Source organism: Spinacia oleracea, chromosome 3, assembly GCF_020520425.1.
Source record: "Spinacia oleracea cultivar Varoflay chromosome 3, BTI_SOV_V1, whole genome shotgun sequence".
NCBI classification, from domain to species: Eukaryota; Viridiplantae; Streptophyta; class Magnoliopsida; order Caryophyllales; family Amaranthaceae; genus Spinacia; species Spinacia oleracea.
The window spans coordinates 63908986-63931216 of NC_079489.1; the positions used below are offsets into that span (position 1 = coordinate 63908986).

A 22231-nucleotide genomic window follows, 5' to 3' on the forward strand; every position below is an offset into this window, starting at 1 on the left:
TTAATAAATGTTTTTCACTCTGCAGATTTTCAAATATTTTGGTCAAATATTAAGTTCAAGAAAAATCTAAAATTTTAACTACTCAATGTAGCAACCGGGGCATCACCCGAGACCACACACTAGTTAATTTTTCATTTAATCATCGATATTACTCCAACTCTACCCCATAAAGTCATTTTAGAACTCCCATCCAAAATCTATCATCCACGTGAGACTGCCAACCACAATTCCAAAATGCGTCGGCACAACCCATGTGTCAACTCATAGCGCAATTGCACGTATATTCCTTACTTTTCCCAACACTATAATCAACAGCTATGGAGTTTGCCAAGTCGGCATTTCTTCCTCATCCCGGTGGACCAACACTGCCACCACCGCATCGACGCCGTGTAAACCACCACGATGCACAACCAGTTGTTAGTGTTCGCCAAATTATTGCTATGGGCCTTCAATTTCTTGATCAGTTTAGCTGCAATGGGAGCTATACCCACTACTCTTGAAGGCCCTTTCGAGCCCAAAACTCGTCGTTTTGATCCGTCGATGCGGCGTGGCAGCATTGATTTGCCAATGCATGATCCAAGAGTAAGGAGAAATGTAACTGGGAATTTCCCAGAACAAATTTCACTTGCACTTTCTTCACATACTTCAATGTGGGTCTCTTGGGTTACTGGTATTTACTCTATCTCTTTGTGTTTTTTGCTCATTTTATTTTGGTATATAGACTTACTACGTATATATGGTCCGAGACTTTCGCATTTCTCCGTTTGTTTATCATTTGATGATTGGGTTTGTTGATAAAATTGGTTTAAGTTTGAATTTGACTTAAATATTGGATTGGGTGTGTTTTTGTTGTTGTAGGGGAAGCTCAGATTGGTACTAATGTGACAGAATTAGACCCATCAAGTGTTGGCAGTGAAGTTTGGTGTGGGAAAGAGAGTGGGAATTATACAATTACGAAAATTGGGGTTTCTACGGTTTACAGCCAGTTGTACCCTTATGAAGGCCTCTTGAATTATACTTCTGGCATCATTCATCATGTTAGACTTGAAGGTATGGATTCAACCAATTCTTTTAATTTGTTAGAATTGTTTGTGATTTGGTTTGTTTGTTTTCAACGATTGCCCTGTGAATGAGTTTTTCAAGTTGTTTGTTTTCCATGATTGCCGTGTGAATGAGTTTTTCCAGTTTGTTTGCTTTAAGAAGTTATGTTACTCGGAGTATTAGGGACTTGGTCTGAAGTAAGTGACTCTAATGTGTAGACATTTTGATGTTGGGGATCAATGGATCATACTTGAAAACCCCATTTTCATATCAGGTATTGGATACGTGTCAAGTGCAGTTACGGCAAGGTAATTTTTGGAGTTTGAGATATGGAGGTACGGACTACAGAGATGAGGCTAACAGGTTAACAACACATTTATACCCAAACAATGTCAAAATAGTAAGGGATTTTATGAGTTGATACTCTTTCCAATGTTAGTTCTATCTTCTTTGCTCCTCTTTCCAATTCACCTCCCCATCGAATTAGGGTTATAATGAGTCTAACGTAAGTACTAGCTACTTGAGATGAGCTACCTCAGAACTTTTTCAAAGTTTGGCCGGTATGAGCTTAACCGATCAATTAGAGCTTAGCAAAAGTGACTAAGTGTTAGAATCCAACCTTCCTTTACTTGTATTTTTCTTAGGTTTTCTAGGACTTTTCTAATAGTTTTTTAAGGCTTTAGATAGAATTGTTATGTTTATGTCAATCCAACCGTTCAATGGAAGTTTTTAGCTAATTCAAAATAAACCTCTATGAGGGGTATGGATCAACACCCCTCATCAGAAGTTGTCTTGTTTAATGACTAGCTTTGTTGTAAGCCTTTATATATATATTGTGCTGCCGCTTGTTCTTAAGCTTTTAAATACTCAACAACCCCGAAATAGATACACTCTCGATTTCTAGTCGTCGGTCCCACTTGTGCCTACTGTGCGCCTGATAAACCCTCACTCTAATCGCCAATAGGCAAGATTGTCCATTCTGAATTAAGCACCCGCTCTTGTCCCTCAAGCCATGAGGTACACTTCTGCATAAGGCTTGCGCCCTTGCTGCCTTATAGGCAAGAGCGCGCCACACGATCCAGTGTCAAAACATTCAGACCATGACAATTGGTATCAAAGCCAAGGTTCAAACTTGGCACCAAGAGACCCGAATAACCAATCCTAGATGGAAACAATCCAAAAAAGACTAGCCAGGGAAAGGGTAAGTCACAGAGCTGGACCCGACTCGAGGAAATTGTGATTGGTCAAGCAAAAGAAAGGCTCGAGAATGCGGTCGACGAGCTCATGCAAGAGAAAGAGGTGCTTCATGAACAACTTAGCTTTGTTCAGGGGCGGCAAACTTATGAAGCACTAGACAAGTGCGCGACCCTGATGCACGCTACAAGGAGAGACTCTGGTAGAGGTGGTGCGATGAAAATCAAACCTCCAAAGCCTCGAGAATATAAAGGCGTTAGAGACTCGAAGGAAGTTGATAATTTCCTCTTCGACATGGAGCGATAGTTCAAATTTGTCAGCTTAGCGACAATCTAAAGGTGGATATTGTGACCATGCACTTTCAGATGATGCAAAGCTATGGTGTTGTAGAAAGCACTGACGTCAAACTTGGGAAAATCAAGATAGACACATGGGAGGAGTCCAAGAAGGAACTCAAAGAACAGTTGTACCCTGAGAAAACCGAGTTCACCGCACGAATGAAGTTGCAGGAGATCCGCCACAAGGGCTCCATCAGTGACTATGTTAAAGAATATCTGGCTTGAATGTTGTAGATCCAAGACATGAATGAGAAAGATCGGGGGTTCAATTATGTTCACGGGTTGAAAGAATGGGCGTACATGAAGTTCTGAGGGCGAAGGTTTACACCCTCTCGGCCGCGGTGATTGCTGCAGAGCGATTAATGGACTACTCCGCAGTGAAGGGTCATCGTTGGTTCAATTATGTTCACGGGTTGAAAGAATGGGCGTACGTGAAGTTCTGAGGGCGAAGGTTGACACCCTCTCTGCCGCGGTGACTGCTGCAGAGCGATTAATGTACTATTTCGCAGTTAAGGGGCATTTCTCAAAAGAAGAATCAAGGGGGACACCTACAAGTTTGGAGGACCCTACTCCAAGCTCACCTAAGAGTACAAGAAATGACTCAAGGGTGTCATTCAACTTAGTCGGGGGTTTCAAGAAAGGAAATGGGGGAGATCAACAACCTACAGAGAAAGTTGGCGACCATGTACGTGGAAGAATCCCCGAAAAAGACCGAAGAAGAAGAATACAATGATGACGAAGAGCCCCGAAGTATGGGTGCCGTATATATGATGTATGCAATAGGGAAAGAATCCCCAAAGACAGGACAACGCTTCAAAAACCCGTTGGATGTGAACCTCTTAGTGAATGGGAGGAAAACTCGAGCCATGGTAGACAAAGGCACCTCTCACAAGTTTGCCAACGAAACACCGAAACAGAAGCCCAAAGAAAATTGAGAGACTTGGAAGGAAAAGGAAACTTCATTGCCGCCAACATGGACGACTTCAACCTTGTGCTAGAATTCTCCGCACCACCAAAGCATTTCTAATGCCTCACTTGAATTCTTTGCTTGTAGCAGGTGTACAGACTTTGCTCGTTCGTAGTACATGTATTCCCACAGATGCAAAAGAGGAGGGTCGATATCTTTCGACAATGCGCGTGATGAAGCCACAAGTGAACGCAACATCATAGAAACCCCCTCGCACAAGAGACACAACAATGCGAGTGATGGAGCCCAAGAAAAAGACAACATCCCAGAAGCAACCTAGCATCAGAAGATGGAAACTCGCGCCCAACCTCATCGAGCAAGAAACCAGAGGCAAGGAAGATGTGGATTCATAAGAAGCATCAACTCCAAGAAGAAGCACTTCACAATACTCCAGCGCAAGCTCACCCAACAACCAAAAGACAACAAGATTCAAGAAGACTCTAGCAACCGCCATCAACCAATGGCGCAAAAGAGACTGCAGAATTTAGGATAAGAGCTTAAGTGGGGGACGATGTTAGAATTCAACCTTCCTTCACGTGTATTTTGCTTATCTAAGGCTTTCTAGGACTTTTCTAATAGTTTTATAGGATTGAGATAGAATTATTATGTTTATGTAAATCCAACGTTCACTTTCCAAGAGTTACCTCAAGAGCAAGTTTGTTTGTAGAATTTTTAAGCTTTACCTACTCAAGTTGGATTTCTACCTATCAATGTTGACTCAAATATCAGCATTAGAATTATCCCCTCCGCTTATTTCCCATCCTAGCAAACTTTAGTCTTAGTTTCTTAGTAGTAAGGCTTAGCTCTGGAGTAAAGCTAGTGAATGTAAATTTATGAGACTCTAATCTTTAAGGTTATGTGATATTTTGGCATTCCAATCTTTACACAGGTTCAAGAGGGTCTGAATTTGTAAATTGTTTTCTAAGTGAATTACAAGAATACACATTGAATAAAGCGGCAGAGGGAACGGTTTATCAGGTTGGTATATAACTCCCACGGCATTGGATTCTTTAATTACCATTTCTTGCATTCCTTGTGGTTTTAAGAGGAACCACGACGATGTATGCAAACCGACCAAATTTGGATCATTTAGGCTCCTTAGGTGAAATTATCATGCTGATGATTCTAGGTGATGACAGAAAAAATGAAAAGAAAATGTACAGCATATGAGAGGTTATGCCCCTTAGGTTAGTTTAGGTGATGACAGGAAAAAATTGAGTGGGAAGGACTTACGGTGTCTGGGTGTCTGGCTGCGCCGGAAAGTTGCTAAAGGATCTAATCATTACAATCAGACACATGCATGCTACTTGTGACTATGTAGGTGGTAAAGGGAAGCCAGAATTTGGCCGAAGCAGCTTATCTTGCCGTAAAATGAAGAGTGTTTTTATAAATTACAGTGAGTAGAGAGAAACTAAAGCTTGATTTAAGAGTAAGCTGTAAGAATAAAAGATAACGAAGGAAAAGACCTATGCCAAAGAACGTAACCTATACAACCTGATATCATATAACTGTAGTAGGTGTGGAGATATCAAGAGTTCATTTTATAATTTTTATTTGAAAGAGACTTTGTTTAATTGTATCTTTGGTTATCCTCCAAGTACTTTCTATGTGATAGTGGATTTGTTTTCTTGTTAATTGATACTCCCTCCGTCCCCTTTTTGTTCTTTACGTATTCCGTTTAGGATGTCCCATTTTGTTCTTTACATTGAGAATCTTTCATTTTATATTATCACATTAGTGCCTTTGATATTCTATAAAAAATTATGTAAAGTGATTATTTTAACCAATTAAATTCATTGGGAAATTTAATCTCTCACACATTTCCATTGGGACATTAAATCTTTCACATATCCCAATGTGTCTGATTTTGGATAAAAGTGAAAACATTATAAATAAAAGTAATTTGCATTGTTTAAATAGAAAATAGAAAGAACATCAATCTACATTACTTAATAATTAAATCGCGTGTATTGTACCAACCGTAAAGAACAAATAGGGATGGAGTGAGTATAATTAATTTTTTATCTCTTACAAATTTCAAATCTGGCTTTTAAAACCTCTTCGCTTCCTTTCCATGAAGTAGAAGATGGTCGTCCCGTTGTCGTCCCGTTATTGCTTTTGGGTCAATTGGAAACAACCTCTCTGCAATTGCAGGGGTAAGGTTGCGTACACCCGACCCCCCCCCCCCCCCCTACCCCGCTCCTTGGGAGCCTTTTTGAGACAATGGGGTAATGATAATGAATGACAAATTTCAAATCTGGTGAGGCTGGTTTTGAACTGTAAGCCTGCTGTATTATAGTATGATTAAGATTTTTTCCCCCTCTTTATTGTAGGTCTTGAACCTGGAACAAGATACTATTACAAGTGTGGGGATACTTCCACCCCTGCAATGAGTGTGGAGCATACCTTTGAAACTCTACCTTTACCTGGACCTAATGCTTATCCTCGACGTATAGCTGTCATTGGAGATTTGGGTCTGACTCACAATTCTACGACAACTATTAATCATGTTACTCTGAATGATCCATCACTAATACTGATGGTTGGTGACTTGACTTATGCAAATCAGTATCGCACAACTGGTGGGGAAGGAGCTTCATGCTTTTCCTGTGCATTTCCTGAAGCACCCATCAGAGAGTCATATCAACCGAGGTGGGATGGCTGGGGAAGGTAATTCTTTTTGTAGTTTCACCTTGACAACTTGATTCTTGAAATCCTGAATTTCCTTTCTCGCGACTTCAAAATTTTGGAGTTTCTGCAGTATCAAACCAGCCTTTTTCCTAAAAGATAGAAATTCAGACAATCATGTCATATTGATATACTTGATCATTTCAGGAATTGGTTAACTTTGAGATTTCAAACATTTATCTTCTTAGAACTAAGTTTAACAGACATATCAGTTGGTATGAGCTTCTAAAATAAAAGGTGAAAAACTTGGATCCCCCTAGTGTTATGGATGTTAAGGAATGGACAATCAAACAAGTGATCATATCATGTATTTTCTCTGTTAGGCAAGAAAGGAGTATGGAGCTGATTTAATGTCCCCATTTGAACAATCTATCAGCAAATGGCCAATCTTCCATGTAAAGCAAGCCAAAGGATGAGATTTCCCTTGGGGCTTGGTAGCATCATTTTTATGCACCAATTTTTCCAAGAGTATTTCTAGAAGTTTCTCTCATTTTCATTGAAACCTTTTGGATGATGTAGTTTCCTACAACTAAATTACTCTAGTCACCTACCTAGACATATAAAAATTGTTACTACAATAAACTACAACTACTTCATACGATCAATTTCCATCCTATTCCTGGTTGTAGTTTTACACTCTCTCACATTCTCCTTTCCACATGCTCATGTGCAGAGCACATGAGGAGAATGTGAGAGGGTGTAATCTTACACCCAGGTGTAGGATGGATACCGGGTCCGGCTGCCCTTACCCTGTTGATGTGGCAACACTGGCAAGATTTCTAAAACAGTTTGTGATTCCAACATGAAAACGTAATGCACTTTCCCCAATGCCAGGCCACAAGTTTTTGTTCTTGTAGTGGATCAACATTTGTGGTCGTCCGATTTTCCTTTGTCCAATTTTCCTTCTCAGATGAGACTAAATTGGTGTTGCCAGTCTGTAGATCAGTCTGTTGTAACACCATAATCAATAGATGTTTGGTTCTGTATTGCTTGAATTTGAAAATCTGCCTGTTGAATTTTTCTGATGAATTCTGTCGGTTGATTTCACAGGCCAAATTGATTTTATTCTTGTGAAACTTATCATTTGCGAATGGATGTACAAATTGATTTTCTTTTCATTTCTTCTGTTTTTGATATTATAACATAGTGGATCTAGTATCTTAGGAAAGTCTAGTGAGAATATGTTTCGAGCACCCTGACCTTTTCTTTTACAGAAGTACCAAAAACCAAATAAGACCCATATGAATTGTCAGTTATATAAGTGACATGCTTCATGTTCCTCGTGCTCTTGAAAACAAGAAATTTAATGTACTAGTTCACATCTTTAGCGACAGGGCCATCTAGTACAGTTTGCATCCAGATCATACAGAATGAGATAGAATCAGAGTTTTTCCGTCAAATGCTTGTTAAAATTTACTACCAAGTAAGATAATATTTTGAATGATATGCTTAAATGTTCAGAAAAAATTTCAACTTTTATTTCTAAGGAATATGATTTTGAAAATTTGATTCTAGGTTTATGGAGCCTCTGATATCTAAAGTCCCAATGATGGTTATTCAAGGCAATCATGAGATAGAGCCTCAAGCTGCCGGGGTAACATTTAAATCATATCTCACAAGGTTTGCTGTCCCTTCAGAGGAAAGTGGCTCAAAATCTAATTTCTACTATTCTTTTGACGCTGGAGGTATACATGTCATCATGTTGGGAGCTTATGAGGACTACGATACGACAAGTGAGTTTTAGCCATTTCGTAATTGTATTCTCAAACTGCTCATGTGTCATTTGAATTATCAGTAATGACTTGTCATGTTTCCCACTTTTGTTGTAGGTGCTCAGTATGCTTGGCTTGTGAAGGACCTAGAAAAAGTCAACCGGGATGTAACTCCTTGGTTGGTTGCTGCATGGCATCCTCCTTGGTATAACAGCTATTCATCGCACTATCAGGAATTTGAGTGCATGAGACAAGAATTGGAAGCACTCCTCTACCAGTATGGAGTTGACATTGTTTTTTCTGGTCATGTAAGTTGATATAGCAGCGTTTCTTACAAGTTATAACTAAGACAATACTTGTACAAACGTTCATTGGTGATGTTTGAGAAAATTGGAAGTTTTTGTTTGAGATTTAAAAGTTGCTTGAATTATTGTCAATTAGTTTTGCATACTATGCTCAATATTTTCACAAGATTGTTTTGCCTTCTATCCATCCGATTCTACAAATCTACAATGCACAACATTTTTAGCATTTTGATGTCTTTAATACTAGTATTTAATAATGGCCAAGTAAAATATTGCATAGTAATTATTTCAGTAAATTGTATCTTGGCCATACAGAAAATTTGATGATGTGACCTAAAAATTGTGTTGTTCTCTCTTGTAGTTAAATATGCTTAATACTGTGTTACTTTAAGATAACTACTTAAATTCCTTAACTGATAGATGCAAGCTAGCAAGAACCATGGATTGAATTTGAATGAAACATGCTTTATTATTCTATGTATTGGCTAACTTTGGAAGACATCTAGCAACAAATTTTAAAAACTGAATTCAGTACAGAATATTAAGTTTTGACAATTGATATCCCCTAACCGAATTTCAATCGTTTTCAGGTTCATGCATATGAGCGGATGAATCGTGTTTATAATTACACATTGAACCCATGTGGTTCTGTTTACATTACAGTTGGAGACGGTGGGAATATCGAAAAAGTTGATGTTGATCATGCTGATGACTCAGGGAAGTGTCCAAAGCCTATGGACAATGTGCCTGAAATTGGACCTGTGTGCCACTTAAATTTTACTTCAGGTCCTGCTAAAGGAAAGTTTTGCTGGGATAGACAGCCTGAGTGGAGTGCATTCAGGGAGAGCAGCTTTGGACATGGAATACTTGAGGTGGGTCTGCAAGTTTATTAAGATCCCCTTTAACTAAAATGGCATTTGTTGGCTTGAAATGTAACGTACTATCGATGAACTCTGCTCTATCTAATGCTCAGCTAGTCAGCTGCTGCAATGGTTTCAAATTTGTCAGAATGTTGGCCTTGCGTGATATTCTGTCGCCATTTCTGTGTGGTGTTGTATATGTGTCTGTTTATGCTTAAAGGTTAAATAAACCTAAGTATTCCATCATTTGGTGCAGGTTTTGAATTCTACACATGCATTGTGGACTTGGCACAGGAATCAGGATGTCTTCAGAGATGATGTACGAGGTGATCGATTATATATTGTCCGGCAGCCAGAGTTGTGCACCCCTGTTGGACAAGTAATTCCTTAAGGCTAGGCTCATACTGTATATGGAAGAGATGGCTATCTATCTATTTGTGTTTACCATTCACCAATTTCTGAGGGGTCTTGAAGCATGTTAACTGTTAAGGCCCTTGATATTCAAAAAAGACAACTGCACAAACTAAGCTCTTCTTTGGAATCCGAGGCAAGTTCCCAGTGTTTGGTTTTGAATATTGCAGAAGCATATGGGAAGTGGAAGGAAAGACCCTTTTATAAAAGTTTCACTTTTATTTCCTCCCGAAATTGGAGGAATTTGAAAGGAGAAAAGTAAAATCAGTCAAAATTTATTCTGTGTTTTATTTATTTATTAATTATTTATTACTTTTTATAGATGCAAGTTAGGAATGATGTATTAAAAATCAAAGTTTTACAAAAAGATAGCCCCTCTATGGAGATCTATATTCCAAGATAACATCCAAAACACAGTCGGGAACACGATCAAAAGTGTCTAAATCATAGTTGACTGTTACATTAGTTGTACAAATATTTGCCAATCGATCCGCTAGTTTGTTAGTGCAACATGGCTCAAAGCTAAGCTCATTTCCATTCATCTTTGATAGGAGGTCCTTGCAAACATTCACAATAGAATAGTTAATATCTCTAACATCACCCTCATGTATGAACCGCCTGTGAGCAATCTGAATTAATAATGGAGCCATCGCAGCCTCTTTCTTCCATGAGCAGCAAAGCAAATCCACTTGAATCGCCAAAAGCTCGCCCATTAATGCAGATTGCAACTTGCATTTTTTTCTGAAAACCCAAGATCCCATCGCTTTTATTGTAATCTCTAAACACCCCCGCTATACTTGCATCATCACTGAACTTGATAAAAGAAGAATCTACATTAAGTTCAAGAACATCATAGGGAGGGGGGGGGGGGGGGGGGGGGGGGGGGGGGGGGGGGTTCCATGCATGTTCGAGGGGCAGAAAGGGAGGAGGAGGTGGTGGTTAAGGTGCAATTTCGGGATGTGTGAAATTCTCAAGCTAGAGTTTAGGCATCCCAAATACACTTATCCGCAGGTATTTAGAATTGTTTGAAGGTGAGAGTGCTTCTTCTCTTCCATATAACCCAAATGAGAGAAGGAAAAAAACATGGAAACGGGTACGGGGACAAATACCGAGACGGGTACGGGGATCGAAAATGGCAAAATCCTCCTTAGAGAGTTGGCAACCATTGCACACATCAGAAGCAATCATATGCCTCACAAAGAGGCATCTCTTATGCGGAATACGATCATGAAAAGTGAGCCTAATGAAAACTTGATTTTAGAAATCATATCACATTTCCAAATCCAATTACACGAAACAGATTGGGATTGCTCCCTTCGAGAGTAGACTTAATTGCAAAGCTTTTTAAACCATTTTTAGAAATATTGGAAAACATAAAATCATTTAAATGAGAATGTTGGTCATGCAAGGGGATAGATTGGAGCACAAAAGACAAATGGGAAATATCCTAACTACAATTACACGCCAAGTTATTGACCTTTCAATTTTCATATTCTCCTCACCCAAAGTTAAGGGACCCGATAGAAGCTATCTAAGGGTAAACTTCCCAACCCAAACACTCAGATTAGGGTTGCTACCCACCCCCAAAGAATTTTCCTTGAAAATTTCCCAAATTTTTACACATGGGCTTCCAAAGGTGTGAACCATAGGAGAAGGACCGAAAAGAGATCGTTGGATTTAGAGTATTTGTCCTTTATGATCCTCACGACCAAGTTGTTTTCCTTATCAAGGATTCTCCACCAAAGTTTAAGGATGTAAGCTCTATTAAATCCCTAAACCACCCTCCTATTTTGGAATTGAAATATTATCCTAACTAAGCAAATGGATGCTACATTGGTTCACGTCCCTTCCCCACAAGAATTTAGCCATCTGACTATTAATGCTCCTAAGAAATACTCGGGAAGAAAAAGACATTGCATATAATAGTTAGACATTGAGACACAATCTACCCACTTTTGAGAGAAATTTCATTTTCCAACAGACCAATTTTCCTATGATTTTATTCATGATTAATTTAATAAAAGCATTTTTAGGACGGGAGGTGGAGATGGGGAATCCAAGATTGATATGGATTGATGTCAAAAGACTCCTTAATGGCCATAAAATTACAAAAAAATAACCTGTCACTATGAGGCGTATGCTGGGAAAAAAGTACCCGATTCTTCTCAATACTTATAGTTTGGTCTGATATAAGACAAAAGGACTCAGGGATGCTTTGCAAAGAGGCAATATTCAAATGATTAACTTGACCAAAAAGAAGGATATCATCAGCAAACAAAATATGAGAAATAGGAACTCTCTTCCTACCCATTCTAAAAGGAGACCACTCTTGATTCTCAATAGCCCGATGGATCATAAGAGAGAGAACTTCCATATAAATAATTAAAATGTAGGGGGAAAGGGGGATCACCTTGAAGAATTCCTCTAGTGGGAGAAAAAGAATCAGTTCGAATACCATTAACTAGAACGGATGAGGACACCGAAAAGATACAACTCATGATAAGACAGATAGTATATTATCTAAACCATGAAGAGAAAGAGAATAAGCTTTCTCAAGATCAAGTTTAAGAACAAACCACCATCTCTTGCCCTTTCCACACTTCATAGAATGGAGAATCTCATAGGAAATAATATCTCAATTCCCCTACCCGGAAGAAAACTATTTTGATTTCGGAAAATCCTTTTTGGAAGGGAGGATCTTAGATTATTTGCAATGATTTTTGTAATGACTTCATAATAGTGTTGCAAATGCTAATTGGGTGAAACTGAGTGATGGAAGAGGGGTCATCTCGCTTGGGAATTATAGCAATTAAAGTCTCATTTATCTCTGAAGGGATCTTATGGAGTAGGAAGATTGATTGAATAAACGGATTCAACGCTCAGATTGTGCAGGGGTGTGCATGGTGCTCTTGGTGCACCTGTCCCAAAACGCACATAAATAACAATAAAACGCAACAAAAATAAAAACCGCAAAAAAAAAGAACATTAACAAAAGAACATTAACAAAAAGAACATTAACAAAAAGAACACTAACAAAAAGAACACTAATATTGACAAATCAGACAAAAGGTACAAATATAAAAAGCAGTTATATTTTTTCTTGTTCTTTTAAGTTCTGGAAATGTTCTTTTCCAACCAATTTACAGTATGTTCTAATTAAAAAATAAAACGACGAACCTTTGATGAACTTTAAAACCAGATTTATAATTTTTCTTGTTCTTTTAAGTTCTGGAAATGTTCTTTTCCAACCAATTTATGTTCTAATTAAAAAATAAAACGACGAACCTTTGATGAACTTTAAAACCAGATCTATATTTTTTCTTGTTCTTTTAAGTTCTGGAAATGTTCTTTTTCAACCAATTTATGTTCTAATTCCGTTATTTTATTTATCAAAAGATATCTGAAAACAACACTATAAACATGTAAAAAGAACAATTGCTGATTCTAAAAAAGAACACACTGTTTTGATGCCACAGAAATAGAAAGTTATAAGAAAAGAACATTAAAACTTAAAAAGAACATAGAATTAAGAACGAGAAAATTTACCTTAATCACCCGATGCACCTTCATCAACAGCATAAACCTCTTTGAATGAATAAAAAAATTCAAAAAATAGCGAAATTGAAATAGTATTTCGCTTAATAAACTAGTTTTTTGTAAACGTAATTCAATTAAAATCACATTTCAGAGAAAGAAGGAGGAGAAAATTTGTTTTGAACTTTCTCTCTCATAAAATCTCTCTTTTGTTGGGAGAAACTAAAAGCACTCCTCTTTCTCTCTCAAGAATGTGTTTCTAAAATGATAATTTATGAATCCAATAGGAGAAATATTATATATATAGAAAATGAAAAATAAAAAAAATAAAAAAAAAAGAGGGGGAAGGAGAAGAAATACAAGCCATGTTCATGATAAGAACGGTGCACTTGTTTTTTTTTTTTTTGGGTTTTGTTGTTCTGTTCTTTTATGTTTATTAGATATAAATCTTAATGTTCTTTTATGTTTGTTCTTTTTTCAAAAGTACAGTATTGAAGAGCAAATGAAGCTTTTACTTGACCCGCAACAAATGATGTTAAATCTTCAAAAACAGCTGAAAGAACAAGAAGAAAGGCTGAATAAACAGAGCAATTCCTCAAAAGAACAAAAAGAGGATGAACCTAAAAGAACATTATAAATAAAGAAAAAGAACATATCATGTAGAACACTTATTTTAACCATGTAAAACAACATTACCAATAAAAAAACGAACAACAATAGAGCATAAAAGAACATAATAAAGTAAAGAAAAAGAACATTAAAAATATCAGAAAAGAACATATCATGTAGAACACTTATTTTAACCATGTGAAAAAAGAACAACAAAAAAAATAAAAGAACAACAAAAATGGTAAAAGAACAATTTGATCTGAAGTGTGTAATATCAAAAGAACAACAAGTTAAAGCAAAAAAGAACAAAGAACAACAACCTAAAGCAAAAAAGAACAACATGTTCAATAATTATTTTCTGTATTATTACAATCTCTTAATACATATATGAGAACCAATATATAAAAGAACAAAAGATAAGAATAAAAGAACATATAAAATCGAAAAAAGAACAGAAATCAAAATCATCAGAAATATATAATCAAGATACATTAATCATCAAAATTATCAAAATATAGAATCAAAATACATTAATCAAGGTTATTGAGAAATGCAGAAATCGAAATGATCAAAAAAATCAAAATAAATTTGAAATGATGAAAATAATGAACATGGAAATCAAAATCATCATAAATAAGTAATTCGTTTTAAAAAATTGAAAAATTACCTTCACAAATCGAATTATCAGCAGAGGAATTCAAATTTGAAGAAGAAGAATCAATAGAATTTGATATTGAAGTAGAAAAATCAACCAATATCTGAGAATTTTCCATTACTTTCTCTCTCCTCTTCACAGTTTCTCTCTCCTTTTCATAGTTTTTCTCTCTCCTCTTCACAAATTCTGATTTGAAAATTATAAAAAAGAAGGTATATATACCAGAAAAATAGAGTGAAAAACAAAAGAATGAAAAAAAAGGGACAGAGCAGTCATTGTTCTTTTTTTTAACAAAAGAACAACGTTTGTTCTTTTTTTTAACAAAAGAACAACGTTTGTTCTTTTTTTATCAGAAAAACAACGTTTGTTCTTTTCTTCTCCGGATTCAACAAGATATCCGCGTTTTATATTTATTGCATGTCGTTTGGGCACCAGTGCACCAAGAGCATTGTGCACACCCCTGCACCATCATATTTGCGAAACGGATTAAGGTCCAATTTAATAGTATCCCAAAACTTATTACTCCCTCCGTCCCGAAATACTCGACCCGGTTTAACCAGCACAGAGTTTAAGGGACTTGAATTGACTTATTTAATTTAATTGGTATTAGTTGATAGTGGGGTATTATTTTAATGTAGTTAGTGGGAAATGTGTAAAGGGGTGGGGTTGTGGGAGAGTAGGGGTTGAATTTTTAATTATTTTTTGTATGGAGTAAGGGGTAGGTGGGTTAATAGGGGTGGAGTGAGAAATAATATAATATTGTTATAATATTTCCATTTTTAGAAATAGGTCAAGTATTAAGGGACGACCCGATAAGGAAAACAGGTCAAGTATTCCGGGACGGAGGGAATATAAAAGAAGGGGTGATATATACCTATTCGGATCCGGGGATTTAAAAGAGATCATCTTAGACAAATTCCAAATTTCACACTCCATGCATCTGCTTCCCATAAATAAACAATGACTCACCTTTCACAAACTCAGCAAGGGGGTGAAGGGTAATCTAGTCAACAACAATGACTCACAAACTCAAAAAGGTTAGAAAAATACTCTCCAATTTGCTCATACAACTTTTTAGGCTCAAAAATGTCTTCCCCAACCTCGGAAGGAATAGAAAGATTTTATTCTTCTTTCTCTTAACTAGAACCGATTTCCTCCTTTTCCCTTCCTTTACTAATTGTACCAAACACAGAAAAAATATAGTTTATTTCCTTTCTTTTTTCTTACTTTCACTCCTCTTTTCTTCCCTTCCCTTCCTTTACTAATATTGAACCAAACAAGGCCTTATTGACAAATGGACATCATTGCGTTAACAAATTAACGTCAATAAATGAATTAACTCATAACCCACAAAATTCTATCAAATTTCTATTGGTGCTAAGATTATTTAAAAAATAAATTACCCCCTATTATCTAAGTTACTCCTAATTAATTAACTGTTTTCCTTTCATTTTTGTTTATTTCACTTTCATTTCATTTGTTGCCTTCCTTTTCAGGTAACACACACCACGAGGAAGTCTTTTCCATTAACAGTTACTCCCTCCGTATTTTGAAAAGAGATACACTTTTCTTAAATTGCCGTATTTTAAAAAGAGATACACTTTTCTTTTTTGACATGTTTTGGTCCCCACTTCCAATTAAATTAATATTTCTCACTTTCTTTTGGTCCCTACACTTACTCACATAATCTTTTTAATATAACAAATAATCCACCCAGTACCCCACTTTCATCTTATTTTAATAAATTCAACTCACCCTCCTAAAACAACGTGTCGGTCAAAGTGTATCTCTTTTTAAAATACGGAGGGAGTATAAAAAGTGAAACATATAACACAGTAATGTTGTAAATGCATTAAACTTATGGCTTACTTTAAGCGGGGCACATCTATCTAATCCCTAAAACGTGATTTGTTGTGTACGCTAATATGTTTTTCAATATGATAATGATATGTATTGTTGGTATTTTGATATAGCAATTATTTGTGAAATTTCTGCGAAATAATTGAGTTGTTTTTATTTTCACAAATTTTATAATGAATGTGTATTTACTTGATCTTTTCAAAGTACCATGGATAAGGCATAGTGGTCTTCATTTGCAATGTTTTCAAGGTATGTTACTTTGAATTTTCGATGCAAATTATATTGTTTGATACTGATGAAGTACTTTCACTAAGAGAGACTATGTTGATTTTGAGGATCATACTTTTATGAAAGAATTTTTGTAAAAAAGAGAGTTATACAAAATTGTCCCATCAAATTTAATTTGTTGAACCAAGAACAAATTGTTTTATGATTTCTATACCATGTGTGTTTTTGAGTAATCATATATTATCCTTGCTTGTGGTTATATTTCTAACGGAAATTAAAATGCAAGGTACGCACTATGATAAGAATGTTTAATTGGGACATATGATGATCCTTGAAGATTAAAATGTCGAGTGGGATAGGCTTTATGCCCATTTGAGTAATTAACAAGCATTACTTGTTTATCCCTATGACGTGTGTTGTAATGCTTGAATGAGGTTGAGTCTTTGAACTCTTAATGGTAAAGTGCTAGTAGAGATGCACTTTAAAGAGAACCATCGTTAGTAAGAGGGTTGAGTTGTATAAACTCTTAATGAATCTAACATATTGAAATGGACACATTCAGCTTGTGGATTCACCAACCAAATTATTTGAGAGGTTGAACATTATATTATATTCTTAATGAATTTATAGTCTTGTGGGGGTTAATATAGCTATGAGGTAGCTCTTGATGGTTCACTAAAAGTGAATATATATTTAACCCTATTGACTAAGTGCTATTTTTTAGAAGCACTTGAGGATTCACCTACGTGGTTGTGAAGATTCGCCATCTTCTATGGAAACTTGGGCGGTTTCCTAGAGCTTCCATGAGAACTAAGGTAAACCCATGGCTTAAAACGCGTACACTTTGCGGAGTTCGCGTAATCTTTGGAGTAATGTATGTGTTGTGGGGGCCTGACTTAAATCTTAGAGTTTCAAGGTTAGTCCACTCTTTGATCAAGAACTTGATGGTTTCACGGTTAGTCCACCCTTGGGTTTGTAAGTCATAGTTTCACTTAGGGGTGAAAGTTTGGTAGAAAAAAACCGAAAATCGAACCGAACCAAACTGAATAAGAAATTCGGTTTGGTTTTTTTTCTATTCGGTTCGGTTTGGACTGAGATTTTAAAAAAATTTGGTTTTATGGTTTGGATTGGACTGAAAAGTCCGAAACCGAATAAACTGAACTTGGCTAAAAAATATAAAAAGGGCCAGAAAATTGGCTAAAAGTAGGTATAATATAGGCACAAATACAGGCCCAAGTGAAAGGCCCATGAAAATTCGGTTGTATGGTTTGGATTGGATTGAAAATTAAAATTCTAGTTTGGTTTGGTTTGGATTAAAATGTTATTTTGTTTGGATTCGGTTTCAAAAAATAAAAACCGAATTAGTTCGGTTTGGATTCGGTTTGGGCCTTAATCCAAACTGAAAACCGAACTTTCACCCCTAGTTTCACTTCACTAAGCATTTGGTTTCAATTTACTTTATGTAACACCAAATGTTATGTATTAAGCTCCTCTTATGCCCAAAATTCATCTTCTTTTTATCGTTTCTTTTTCTATCTTTAGTAAGGGACTGTTGGAAATAAAGCTTGAAAATGAAGTCCGCTCGATGGCGCCCGATCGGGCGCGCGTACAATGTGAAAATGGGCTAGTAATTCGCCCGACCGGGCGGTGGTCGCCCATCGGGCGGTGGGCGCCCGATCGGGTGGATACCAAAAGACGTATTTTGGACGTTGAATTTGGTTCCTCGTGATTCCTTTTATAAACAACCCTTTTGTTGATATTTTGAGTGACTTAACTGTTCCAATTATGTTGAGTTAAGTTGTTTGATGATCCCCTTGATTAAGGAGGTTATTACACTCTTCATAATCATACTTAAGTCTATTGATGATGGTCATTGGATTCCTTTGAATCTTTTAGCTTCCTTGGGTTGTTTTTATTTCCTCCACTAAATCATATGTAACCTCCATTTTACTGATTTTGATGAGTTGTTCTTTGTGGTTATTCTCCATGTTTATGGAGATAATTAAATCTCTCATGATTATGAGTCATTTTAGTATTCTTTATGGTCATTGATCCCTTTAGATCTTTGGACTTCCTTTGGTGGTTCGTTTTCCTAAAACCTTATAGCTTCCTTTACTTCTTGATTAGAGTATTATGTATATGCTCTTTCATTTTGGAAAAACCAAGATAAGATATATACACACTTGTCATCTATTCATCTCCTCTCTTTTCCTTCTTTTGGGCATAAGTTTATGTGTCTCCATCTCATCACCAAAAAGTGCCTTTGTGTGATGAGAGTTGTGTAAACCTTAGAGAACGAATCGGTGAATACAATTGTGCACCCCGGTTGCACCGAATCTCGTTTTCAAGGCAGTGGTTTGGTTACCACAGCGCAACGATTTCCTAAACACGTTCATATTCTTAGTCTAGTATTTTGCCTTGAAAACCCAATTATTACAACAAAATATAGTATAAATAACTAGTATTTTGGCTCAGGCGATGCCCCTGAGTGTTATGTGAATAACAATTAATTATTATATTCAATGAAATCATGTCTGATTTTTTTCACAAGATATTTCTGAATTGAGATGAATTTTGCAACGATAACATATAAAAAAATCATAGCTCAATTGGATAACACTATGATGTTGAAAGTGAAAGTCGTGGGTTCGAATCTTATACAAACGTCAAATAAAGGAATGAGATCAACTCTCGTTTACATGATTTAATGTCACTCTAAACAACAAAAATCAGGTGTGCTCGTCTTAATCTTGTAAGGTGTATGTAATAAGCTATTGAGAGTCAAATACGTACAAAACATAACCTTTAACAATAATTAAACGTATTGATACAAAGGGACAATTCTAGGGTGATACTCCTATTGAGTATCACCATAACAAATGAATCTTAGCCCTCCAATTTTATTTTGTTTCTCCTTTTTCTTTTTACCATAAAATACCTTTTATTTTCTTTTATCCTTTTTTATTTATTTATTTAAAATCAATTTTATTATTTCAGAATTTTTTTAAAAACATTTGTTTTCAATAAAAAAAGCAGATTTTTTTTTCTCAACTAATTCTTTTAGCACAAAAAAAAACTTAGTTAAAATTATCAAAAAATTTGAAAATTTGTCAAATTAAATCTAGAAAAATATCAAATTATCTTCTGGAAATTAGTTGAGTTGTCAAAAAAAAATCTGGAAAATTACTCGTAGAAGATTGGGAAAATGAGTAACAGGGAAATTGTCAAATTATCATTGTCAAAAATTGTCAAAAATTGTTGAGAATTAAATCTGGTTATGATAATTCCTAGATTCGGTTTTGCGGCGGCTGAGGGGATACGGTTTCGCGGGTGGTTGAGAGGAGGGCGTCGGTGGTTTCGATGAGGGGAGGAGCGCGGAGAGGACGGAAGTGAGGACGGCGGTTTGCGGGGAAATAGGAGATAGGAGAGAGGAGATATGGAGGAGATTCGAAGAGGGAGGGAAGCGCAGAGGTTCACGGCGGCTGAAGTTGCTTCGACGGGGAAGAGGATGGCGGCAGGAGGAGTTGCGCCGGTGGGAAAGAGGAGGGCGGCAGAGGAATTGCGGCGACGAGGAAGAAGAGGGCGGAGAGACGAGGGTGGTGGTGGAAGGCATCGGTTTTGGGGTTTTTGTTGTGGGTTGATGGTGGTGGAGGAAAACCAGAAAGGGTGTTGTGTATTTTGGAGAGATGAGGGTGGGAGTGTGGTGTAGTTTAGGTGGGTGGGGTGTAGTTTAATTGAGTATGGTGAATTGTGGTGAAGTTTAAGTGAATAAAAATTTAGTTTAAATGAATAAATTTTGATTTTAAGAAAATAAAAGTTAAGATAAAAGAATAAAAGTTGAGTTTAAAGATGGTAAATATATAAAAGGATTAAAAATAAGAAAAAAAAAATTAATTGAAAGTCAATTTATTAAATATTATATTAGCATTTTTTTAATTAAATTGGTGTGGAAAGCGGAAAAAATTATTTTAAAAAATCAATGAACTAAATGAATAAAAATTAAAAATGTAAAAAACTTGAAAATGTATAATAGGTTAGCTTCAATTCATAATGTGATAATGGTTGAGTTTTGTGTAATTTCTTTTAAAAATATTTATTTTTAATAAAAAAACAATAACATATGAATTTGTGCGATTTGAAATCTCTTTTAAATTTTCTAATTTGATAATTATAATAGAACAAAACGAAAAGATCCAAAGGTTGGTAATTTCCAAATAACCTTTTGTTCATTTCCAGAACAAAAAAATAATGTTTGAATCTAGCCAACTAAGTCATTGGTCATTACCACATATTGAAAATGAACAAAAACTTAAAATTGAATAAGCGGTGAGCTAAATGAGTAAAAATTAAAACGTATAGAACTTGAAAATGAATAAACGGTTAGATTCGATGAATAAAATTTGATTTAAAAACATATAAAAGTGAAGCTTAAATCTTAAACTATATGTTCTTAATCGTTACATTAGATTTGATTCCTAGACGTGAGACAATGGGTATTATCTCTTTTAAAATATTTATTTTTAATAAAAAAAATAACTTAAACAATAACATATGAATTTGTGTGATTTGAAATCTCCTTTAAATTTTCTAATTTAATTATTATAATGGAACAAAACGAAAAGATCCAAAGGTTGGTAATTTCCAAATGACCTTTTGTAAATTACCAGAACAAAAAAATCATTTTTGCATCTAACCAACTACGTCATTGGTCATTACCACCCTTTGAAAATGAACAAAATCTTAAAATTGAATAAGCGGTGAGCTAAATAAGTAAAAATTAAAACGTATAGAACTTGAAAATGAATAAACGGCGGTGAGATTCGATGAATAAAATTTGATTTTAATTAGAACATATAAAAGTGAAGCTTAAATCTTTAATTATATGTTCTTAATCGTTACATTTGATTTGATTCCTAGAGGTGAGACAATGGGTATTATTTCTTTTAAAAATTAAAGTTTGCATCTAGCCAACTATGTCATTGGTCATTACCACATATTGAGAATGAACAAAAACTTCAAATAGAATTAGTAGTGAGCAAAATGAGTAAAACTTAAAACGTATAGAACTTGAAATTGAATAAACGGTGATATATAAAAATATTTGTTTCAACTTTTAAGTTTTATACGAAAAGATTCTTTTATTCATTTTCAAGTTTTATACGTTTTAATTTTTCAGCTCACCGTTTATTCATTTTCAAGTTTTTGTTCTTTTTTTCAATATGTGGTAATTACCAGTGACATACTTGGCTGGATGCAAACTTTATTTTTTTGTTCTGGTAATGAACAAAAGTTTATTTGGGAATTACCAACATTTGAATCTTTTCGTTTTATTTCATTATAATAATCGAATTAAGTTTGGTCATTATCCAAAAATACAGTTAATTATCCAAAATAAAGTTAGGTAATACCCAAAATAATGTTTGGTTATTACCCAAAATAAATTTTGGTAATTACCCAAAATAATGTTTGGTTATTACCCAAAATAAATTTTGGTAATTACCCAAAAATACAGTTAATTACCCAACATATGTTTGGTAATTCCCTAAATAATGTTCGGTAATTTCCAAAATAATGTTTGGTAATTACCCAAAATGTAGTTTGGTCAAACCAAACAAATCTTACCTAACTTTATTTTGGGTAATTACCAAACATTATTTAGGGAATTACCAAACATTATTTAGGGAATTACCAAACTACGTCATTGGTCATTACCACAAATGAATAAAAAAAACTTGAAAATGAATAAAATGTGAGTTGACATATGGTAATGCCCATAATAAAGTTTGGTCATTACCCAAAAATATAGTTAATTACCCAAAATAATGTTGG

The 22231-nt window shown here is 35.4% G+C and overlaps 1 protein-coding gene across 1 annotated transcript; it reads left to right on the plus strand.

The window, feature by feature from the left end:
- The first annotated feature begins 209 nt into the window (after nt 1-209).
- LOC110799063 (purple acid phosphatase 23) lies at nt 210-9991 on the plus strand. Its single transcript, XM_022004263.2, has 7 exons — nt 210-670; nt 859-1050; nt 5874-6210; nt 7744-7961; nt 8058-8248; nt 8836-9117; nt 9362-9991. The coding sequence occupies exons 1-7, from the start codon at nt 403-405 to the stop codon at nt 9494-9496; spliced, it is 1623 nt and encodes a 540-aa protein (XP_021859955.1). The 5' UTR covers nt 210-402; the 3' UTR covers nt 9497-9991.
- The last annotated feature ends 12240 nt before the right edge of the window (nt 9992-22231 follow it).

Coding starts and splice junctions, on each gene's coding strand:
- LOC110799063 (XM_022004263.2), top strand. CDS start 403: ATGCACAACCAGTTGTTAGTGTTCGCCAAATTATTGCTATGGGCCTTC. Junction 7,962..8,057: donor TGAGGACTACGATACGACAA/GTGAGTTTTAGC, acceptor CTTTTGTTGTAG/GTGCTCAGTATGCTTGGCTT. Junction 9,118..9,361: donor TTGGACATGGAATACTTGAG/GTGGGTCTGCAA, acceptor CATTTGGTGCAG/GTTTTGAATTCTACACATGC.